At 37.8% G+C, this 9822-nt stretch overlaps 1 protein-coding gene across 1 annotated transcript; it reads right to left on the reverse strand.

The window, feature by feature from the left end:
- Positions 1–2453: 2453 nt before the first annotated feature.
- Positions 2454–7256, reverse strand: LOC122078371 (thioredoxin X, chloroplastic-like). Its single transcript, XM_042644338.1, has 2 exons — positions 6770–7256; positions 2454–2882 (listed from the first exon to the last, which is right to left on the reverse strand). The coding sequence occupies exons 1-2, from the start codon at positions 7100–7102 to the stop codon at positions 2676–2678; spliced, it is 540 nt and encodes a 179-aa protein (XP_042500272.1). The 5' UTR covers positions 7103–7256; the 3' UTR covers positions 2454–2675.
- Positions 7257–9822: the final 2566 nt, after the last annotated feature.

Consider the following 9822-nt stretch of genomic DNA (forward strand, 5'->3'; position numbering starts at 1 on the left):
AAAAACACCACCACCACATCATACACCACCACCACCACCACCACCACATCATACACCACCACCACCACCTCTACCACCATATGGGACTGGTAGACATGATGATGGAGCAGAAAGAGCAGCAAAACTGGATGTCCTTGATTTTTATGGAGACAATAATCCAAAATTGTACCTTAATTGGATTCATAGTTTAGATACATTCTTCAGATGGTACGGGTTGACTGAGGCTCGAAAGATCCTATTTGCAGAGGCCAAACTGAAAGGCACGGCTCGAGTCTGGTGGATCAAGCAACAACAACAGAACCGAATCCGAGGCATTGGGTTGGTCACTACTTGGGCTGAAATGTATGAAGTCATGAATCGGCGATTCTTGCCTTCTGATTACAAGCAACGCATGCATCTCAGGTTTGCACAGTTGAAACAAGAGAATTTGACCGTTGAAGAGTATGTTGCTAGATTTTATTATTTGGCCACTCGTTCTGACTTTGAGTGGGATGAAGAAGTCTTAGTGGCCCAATTTCGCAATGGTTTGCACCCTCAACTTAGTGCTGCCCTTGCATCTAGTCGACTACCTACAATGGAAGACGTCGTACAAGTGGCATATCAGGTTGAGGAAAGTCTGAAACGCCCATACAACCGGAGAAATTTTGCAGATACTTTTTCTCGAGGTACTAATTCCGTTTGGCAACAGTCTCCTACCCAAGATAGGTCATCTAGCAAGCCACAGGCAAGTGCTACATCTATGGCTTCTTCACGACCTAGTCGGCCGTATTCTCCACCTCGACATGTTTCTGAAATGTCACCTTCACGGCCTACTCGCCCATATTCACCCCCTCGGCGTGATTCAGATAAACCTTCTGATTCTTCAAAATTTACAGTTCGGTGCTACTCATGCCATGGATTTGGACATATCAGTGCCCAATGTCCCAGCCGTTTGGTTGCTTTTATTGATAAGGATTCCCCTATACCATATATTCCCGAAAAGCAACTTGGTTCTGACACAATTGATTTAAGAGAAGAGCGTGCAACAGGTGAAGTCAATGACACTCTCAGTGACGATGACCAACATCCTTTTTATGTCATTCGTCATGTGTTGACCACTCAAAAGGCCACTGAAAATGAAGATTGGCGTCGCAGTAGTATTTTTCAGACTCGTGTGAAATGCAATGATCAGTTGCTAACCTTGGTCATTGATGGAGGCAGTTGCACTAATGTTGTCTCTGAATACGTTGTTCGTAAGCTGGGATTGAATACAGAACCACATCCTAATCCTTACAAGGTTGCTTGGGTGAACAACACTAATCTCAAAATCACAGATAAGTGCTTGGTCACATATTCTATCGGTGGATTTAAGGATACAGTCCAATGTGATGTCCTCCCTCTGAAGGTGTGCCATATCCTTCTTGGTCGACCTTGGTTGTTTGATAAGAAAGTACAGCATTGTGGCTATGCCAACAAGACTATGAAGTTTCATCCTGCCAAAGATCTCCCTGAAATTAAGCTCAAGAAGATGGTGGGATCATTCCTCATTCAGAGTATTCCTTCAGATGGTCTCCTCGGTCCTTTCCCTAACTCGACGGAGTCGAGTTCTTTTCAGAGGAGGAGAGTTGATGCAGATACGGTTGCCCTTTCTTGGTTGGACCAGCATGACCGGCTTTGGAAGCCAAGAGCCAAGAAAAACCGGTCCAGCTCAGGGTTTTGGTCCAACAAGGGTTGGAAATAAAATTAGTAGTTTACTTAGTATTTTATTTCATGCTCTTATTTTCCAGACTTGAACGTAAGAGTAGGATTTACTTCCTTGCTTTGGTTTCCTTTTTATAGTTGTTTCCTAGTTTAGGCTAGTTTCCATTTCAGTTAAGTTTCTAATTTCATGTTTCTATTTTCCTATATATTGGTTGTAATCGATTGAAAATTTAGAGAGAGTTATTTTGACGATTGAATGAATGTGTTGAGTGTGATTCTCCTTTTTTCCCCCTCTACTCTGATTTCCCCTCTCTTCCCTAAGGGTTCTCCATCACCACCACCAAATCAATGAGTGCCGGCCTGATCGTGATAAAGTGCTGGTCATTTTTAGAGGGTCATAGGGATGGGATTCTGGGGAAGATTGGCATCAGCATGATACTTGTAACTAGTGCTCCTAGTACTTTTGTGTGTTCTATTTCCATCTGTGCTTGCTATATGTAACTTCTTATATGACTTAAGGAGTTCAGAGGGGGAACTGAGATTTCTCATTGATAATGATAACTGAGCTAATCTAATTGCAACTGTATCTATTCATCAGATTTGAATATTAAAATCAGATCATTCTTGAATTTCACATCAGAATAATCACAGCTAATTCGAAACTAGTCCGGGTCCAGACATTGTTTGGTTTGGAATGGTTGGGTCTTTGTACAAGTCTATGAGAGGAAATGGGGGAGGGAAGAAGAAAAATAGGACCCAGAATAAAGGACAAGTAGCACAAAACACATCTTTGGTACATGATTCAATGCCTATACACCAGTTACACCCACCAGCTGTGAATGACTGAAAGTAGTTTTATGACAATTCCAGGCGAGCTAAGAGTTTGTTCTTTAATGCTCATATCTATCCCATTCCACCTTTTCTGGTCAATATCTCACAACAAACAAATGGAAGTTTGGGATCATATTTCTTTATAGTAAAGGTAGGACAGACAATTATGTGACTGATACAGACTCCAGAAGAGCATCAATGTACTCCTTTATCTTCACCTTTGTCATTGCACCTTCCCACCGGCTCTCCGGGACTTCCAGTCCATTCTTAAATAGAATCAGAGTCGGCAATCCATAAACTTTGTACTCTTCAATCAGTCGAGGATTCAAGTCATGGTTCATCTTTACAACCTTTAATTTGTCTTTGTATTCCTGAGAATATAGCACAAGCCCATTTCAGAAAACAGAAGACGTGTAAATACAGAAACAGATGAGCAGCAATTTCTTGTTATTCCATAATTCTTAGGCTGGAAACCATATAATTTCATATTTGCTGCTGAACAAGGGAGATATTTTGCATTAATCACATCATTCCAGTTAGGACAATTCGTCTAACTACAGCGATTTTCAGACTATACCTAGGAATATTCCAGCAAAGGTCAGACCACAACTTGCCCACCAATTGGAAAGCAAACTTGGGATGTGATTTAACTGCATCATATGTTTGTCATTAAGTTTCTTTTGTTCAGGCTAAATAGGCTTGCACAATTAGGGCCCTAAGGATGCTAACAGCCTATAAGAGATGCCATTAAAGCTACAACAGTCCTGTTCAACTCATGGGAAAAAGAACGTTTTCCATGCCGTTCCTCAGGATTGTTCACAAATAAAGATAGATTTGAAAGCATCTGTAATGATACACTAATAATAGATCAAGTTGGGATAAATTTCTAACATCTTACTAGAAGGAGACCTCAGGGGTTGAAATTTCTGGTCAACAGTTTATTTATTGCCCTCACTGTATAGCAAACTTGACAGTGAGCTTTGACATATCCCAAGCTCATTCATCAACAATAAACACCACCTAAGTACAATAGTTTTGCAAAATGTCTATGCCATGGATCCTTTGTTTTCTCAAGCATCCACCATTCTCAAACCTATTTTTAACATCCAAGAATATATTAAAAATCCTTAAAAATAAAAGAAGAGAAGCCCTAGAGACTACCAATTAATTTCGTTTAGTAATGAAATATCAGTATCTCAGAATATGAATCAGATATCAGTATCTCAGAAAATGAATCAGATGTAGTCAGAAAAGAATTGCATCCATGGCCAAAATGGCTATCATGTTGTTTATACCATAATTTGCATGTCTGATCAAATGGACAAAATCATGATGGATGAGATTGAATTGAAGGCCTTGGAATGGAGTCTTGAAGAAAACCCAGCAAAAAGAAATAAAGATTCTGATTTGGTATATCATTTGTCAATGGAATGAGTTGGGATTTGATCCAATGTGGACTAGATTGTTAAATGGCCATAGGGAATAAAAGATTCCAAATCCCAGTTCTTTATTACCAACTGTCAAAGGACCTTATATTGAGAAAAGTTTGGCCAATAAGATACATAAAAGATGGGAGTATTGATTAATAAGAAGATTTTGGACCCAAAAAACAAGCATGTAATTTTCCGGTGATTAGGTGGCAATCAACTTCTTGACCAATGGATCATGATGAAATCTCTTTTCTACTGATGGGGGGATTTGGTCTGAATACATCTTAGTACTTGGGAAGATTGCCACTAATTTGGTGAGAAATCCGGGGGGTTGGCTAGTCTACCACCCTACTTAGAAGAAAGTAAGAGTATGAGGACGATTTTCCTCGATATCCATGAAAATATAGCCTTCTAAATTGTCTATACATTAGAATTTTTCATTTAATGATAGCCGCTTGATCAAGATTATGGGAAGTTGAATTGGAAAGAAGCAGAGCTTGAAGAGAATAATCACTTCAAGAGCAGGAGAGGTAGTTCCGTTTTCTAGTAACAACCTCCTGCAGTAGATACACTCTCGCCATCTTGAGTATTTTTTATTTTCAATTACCTTCAGTTTCATCTATTTATTGTATTTCCATCAATGCACCATCATTTTTTTCCATAAAGGCTCTGCAATCACCACCATCAGCTTGGTTGTATAAAACCTCTTTGACAGGGGAGTCATTTCCTCTACAGTAAAATCTATTTGATTCCAACTAATTTGGGTACATATATTTTCATTTTAGTTCAAATTTCTTTCTTTCTTTCTTTTCTTTATATTTATTTATTTTTATCTGATGGGTCTTTAGTTTATATTTCTTCGGCAATATAATCAAATTCCTCATAAAATAAGCAACAAGATAAGGAGGAAGAACCCTTTGCAAATCATCTGATCATCCATAAACCAACAAGATTGTGCAACACTGGCAACCTATTCTGAAAGATGCAAGGAACCTCCGCTTCTTAGGCAGCGTCTGCCTAAAAGGACAAAACGATTTATGAAAAGTGGAGATCTTCCTCCAAATGGGTTCTTGAATCATGCTGTCCAAAGAATTAATTATCGCTGCTAAAAAAAATGAACTAAGATATGCAAAGGAAATGAAATCAAGTAAACAGTTCTACCAATGAAAATAACTATAGACAGAGAGGACAGTTAATATAGCAAAGCTAGGGGTAACCATGATTGTAAAAGCTTACAACTTTATGCAAAGCAAAAATGATGGTACCTAGTGGAAATTGCAGTAAATATAAGCTTAGTAGAAATGAAAGAAATAAATCAAATAATGAATGCCGTGACGATAATATTGCTACAAGATGGTTACAGACAACAATAGAGAAGATCACTTAGGGAAAGGGCACTGCACCAAACCCCACATACTGATTAAGAGGCTGACCATGATGTTCTTTGGAGTTTTGTAGGTTGTTAGCATTGAAATGCATTGGGATGTTAGTCATCAGTGCAAGAAATGGTGTCTTTTCACATAGCCTGAACTCTTTATATAGACAATAGAATCCTCTTCCTGCATATTGTCATATATAGCTCTCACCACGTGGTACTTTTTCTAAGAAAAGGGCTTGGCTTGGAAGAAGAAAATGAAATACAACCAAATCAGTTTTCTTCCCCAGATATCCAACAACTTCCATGCTTTACAACCTTCAAGACAGAGACTATCAAGAAGGCAGTTATTCATGAATATCTGAGAAGGCAACCAACAAATTCTTTCTCCTTGCTAGAAATATGTGTAAACTAGGCTTCCTCCATTAGTTATTACAAAAATGGTGGCAATCTTTCCAACCATAGAAAGATATAATCGAGAAAAAATCTACACGCAGTCAGAAAGAGAGATTATGATTATGAGAATACCACAGAAAACTTCACCGATAGACAATCAGAGGATGGTAAAAAAGAGAACTTCTCTGATAGACAATCAGAAGAAGAAATAGATGTGGTTAAGACTTTGATGATGCTTCTAGTCAAGAAAACATAGAATCATCTAAAATAAATAGTTATTGGAGATAATAAACCATCAGCCTCCAATTCTAAAGATGAGGAAGATCCTATACCAATTCATCAAAGGCGTGATGATTTGAATAGGCAGCCTGTTGGGACATATACCAACAGCTGTCATTACAAACTTTGGAAGTGGATTATCAGCTGATGTTATTGAGTCAAACCATCTTAACAGCAGATCCAATCAGATTGATTAACCCACCCTCTTCCAGTTCACCTCCAGGTTGGTATTTAACACTCTCTCCTACATCTATCATGTCACAGTCTCCCAAAACTCGTCTATATCTTTTCCTTATCAGGCCAATTTTGGCAGTCATTTTTAAACCCAATTAATGCATATCCAGAATTCAACCATATAGGGTTCAGATTCCCAATATTTCAATTTATATTGTAACTGCCAACACCATCTAAACACAGAATTACACAACCATAACTGAATAGTAAATCTATCACACGTAATTGGTCTCCCCACCTACTTATAGAAGTAATCTGGCTCCAATTCTATATATTTGAGTGCAGCTGCAGCTAGAACTTTTCCTTGTCTTATTTCAGAAAGTAGAGTTAATTACTGAACTTCCCCTCACTTTGACATGTTAACCCACTTAAGTGTTCATCTACTGATCACTTCTTAAGACCATGCATGGTTTCCCATTTTAAACTAGTAGAAAGCTCCCTGTTCATGTTTCTGATTCTATAGGCAATTCAAACACAAAATTCAACCCAATTAGAGATTGAGATAACAAACCAAAAGAAAAAAAAAAAAAGGCAGGGCTCATACCTGTGAAACCCACTCAATCGCCGGGGACATTAACCGACAGGGTCCACACCAATCAGCCACGAATTCGACCAGAACAGGAACATCAGAGGTCAGAACCACGTCTGAGAACTGTGTCTCATTAATCTCCGTAAGACCACAGCTAATTACATGTCTCGGAACCGAAACAGCGCGAAACCCTTTACTTCCTTTGCTCTGAGACCTAAAAAAGAGTTTCTTCAAAGAAGTTGAACCAATCAAGAAGTTGGCGTGCGAGTTGCAGGTTGATGAGGTTGAACAGATAGAAGGGAACGATAAACAAAGTGAAGTTGTCGGATTGGATAAAATTGCCACCATGATTGGGAATTGCAAAGGAGTGAGAGCAAAAGTTAGAAGTTCTCTACTATTTTATCAGAGAATTATGTTTCTTATCTGAAACCTTAGAAGCCATTGGAACTGAAGGATATGATGAAGAGAGAAATAGGGTACTGGCTGTCGTCCTTTAGTTATAAATAAAGGAAAATCTAAAAGGCTATGAAGAGGCAATGGGAGACTGGCTGTAATCTACTGATGGAAGTAATGGAACAGACCGTTAGTGACAATGGCTTAGCGTTATATTAAAGGGTCCGTTCGTTAACCGGTAAAACTTTCACACGGATTTTATAATCCGATTTTTTATGTGGTGGAAATATCATTACGAAGAGGTTCAAAGGCAGCGTAACCCCCGCACTGGTGTTCGGGGGACTTGTAGGAATAACCTTATAAGCATCAATAGTGGCGTAATTTTCATTCTTTTATCGGGTGGAGGTGGTCATTTTGTCCCTCCCTGTGTTTGATGTGGAGGTCACATTACCTTTTAGACATTTTTTTTTTCGAAATAATTTATCAATGCAAGAAAGAGAAAGAAACCATGTCGGACGAGACACCACTGACACATTCATCCTTTACCATGGCAATCCACCACTCAGCCATGGCATACCTATTGCAACAACAAACAGATTCCCTTGAAATCTACCTTTGGACCAAATTTGTTTCAGAGTAGTTGTGATGATTCCCTATTGTCCCTTCCACCATCGCATCGATCTATTGTTGCCTATTGCAACCCACCCCCTAGCACTATTGTCTGTTGTGAGAGCCGATGATTTGGAGTTGGGGTAGAGAGAGTCGGTTCAAAAAGGATGTCAATGAGGAGTCACTACATAGATTAAGATCTAAGACTCGCACATAATTTGCACACAAGAAAACTATTGATTCCACTAGAATTTGATCCAACCAAAACCAAATGTTAGATTTATGTCAAATTGCAGTTCAAGGAATGTGTTATGCATCTCAATCCAACTAAATAAATCAGACTTCAACCATAGATATACTAAAAAAATCTAATATGCATCATGAATGAAAATTAAAAGAAAAAGTAGGGAAATGGATGCACCTCTATCCAGCAGCATTTGTTAGTGTACTAAATGCAAACAGATATACCCTAAGATCAAAGAAAGATACAAAACTAAGACTATGATTAGGAACATGCAGAAAATCACGAAAATATCACTACTCATGTGAACATGAATCTAGGCATAGAAAACATGAAATTAGACCTAAATCATATGTTGAAGATATGAAGATATATAACATAAGAAACATAGAAACAATGTGATCAAAATAATTAATAGAAGAAGTTTGTGCTTTGACAAAACATGGAAATACCCAAAACATAAGAATGACCCTATATGGAAAACCAACTATGAAAACCATTAAAATACAATAAAACATGATGAAAAACATCAAAGAAATTAGGAAAGAGTTTAACAAATCAAATCAAATAGTGAGAAAAGAAGGAATGAAAATAAAACACATACAATGTGAAATATATCGGCTAATTAGAAAAATTAAAGGAAAATAGTAAAATAAAAATAAAAAAGGTAAGAGATAGATCCAAATAAGGACATAAAAAGATCTAAAGAAAAGAAACATATTCCCTAACATGATATATCACTACTGGCCTGCTAAAGACAACAATGACACCCTTAATAAATAGAGGATATCTAACCATATAGTTAGTAGAATTGAATGAAACAAAAGGTAGAATAAAAAAGACTACTTTTGTAAAAGGTGTGGGAAGGTTGGAGTAAACTAAGCTCAAGTTTATAGGAGCTCAATTCAGGAATGCTGCAAGGGGTTTCCAGAATTAGAACTCTCTCCCTTGGGGACTTCTCTCATGCTTCTTAGACTTTACCTAAGGTGACAAAATCCTTGAAAAATGTGTGAGGGACCTCTTATTTATAGTCTAGGGTGTTACTCACGTATTCCTTATCCTATCTCTCAGATAATTCTATAGCTCAAAGGGGATTGGCTGATTTTCAGCTATAAATGGATACAAACTCCATAAAGAAATATTGGCAAGTATTGTGATGGATTCTAATATTCATAAAAAGCTTCACCATGTCCTATAAGGTCTTTTGAAGTGTTTAGGTGAGTTTTCAAGTTTTAAGTTGACAAAAACGATATGATCGATGCAAATTGGGGTGACAATATGAGGTGTCTATTGTCCTTCTTTAACTGAGAGTATGGAATAATGAAAAATCATAGAAGTGATTTTTAGAATGCTAAGATTGTTGTGTGAGCAATCTCTCACCACCTTTCTTAGTGGTACTGACGTGAAAATAAAGCAAAATAATAATGAAAAAGCACACTCTTCAGCTAAACGCCATCAAAATTGGGTAACATGGGGGAAGGGGTGAAGCAAGACTCTTGTTTACTAAAAATTTCACAAGATGGCCCAAAGGTTCAGTAGAGAAGTCCACTCGACTACTTAGGGTTTTGAAAATATTTAAATTATTGAAATCAGGGTGGGGACAGTCTTTTCCCTTAACTTTTCGGTGCTAGCCAACTAGTCTTTGTCTCCATTGGGGAACAAACAACGATTGGGGTGGACCTTATGATAACACTAGGTAATAAAACAGCTCAACTGAGGATAAAAACATGAAAGGAGTTCAGCCTAGAATCCTCATGATTCTATTGGGGGAATCAAAACATTGACAATTCCACAGGGAAATTAGCAAGAATATTTCTCTAAGAAA

Source organism: Macadamia integrifolia, chromosome 5, assembly GCF_013358625.1.
Source record: "Macadamia integrifolia cultivar HAES 741 chromosome 5, SCU_Mint_v3, whole genome shotgun sequence".
NCBI lineage: Eukaryota > Viridiplantae > Streptophyta > Magnoliopsida > Proteales > Proteaceae > Macadamia > Macadamia integrifolia.

Bases quoted from the DNA above. Each gene is read 5' to 3' on its own strand.
- LOC122078371 (XM_042644338.1), bottom strand. From the start codon at position 7,102: ATGGTGGCAATTTTATCCAATCCGACAACTTCACTTTGTTTATCGTTC. The intron at 2,883-6,769 runs GTATGAGCCCTG...CTATATTCTCAG, and splicing joins CGATTGAGTGGGTTTCACAG to GAATACAAAGACAAATTAAA.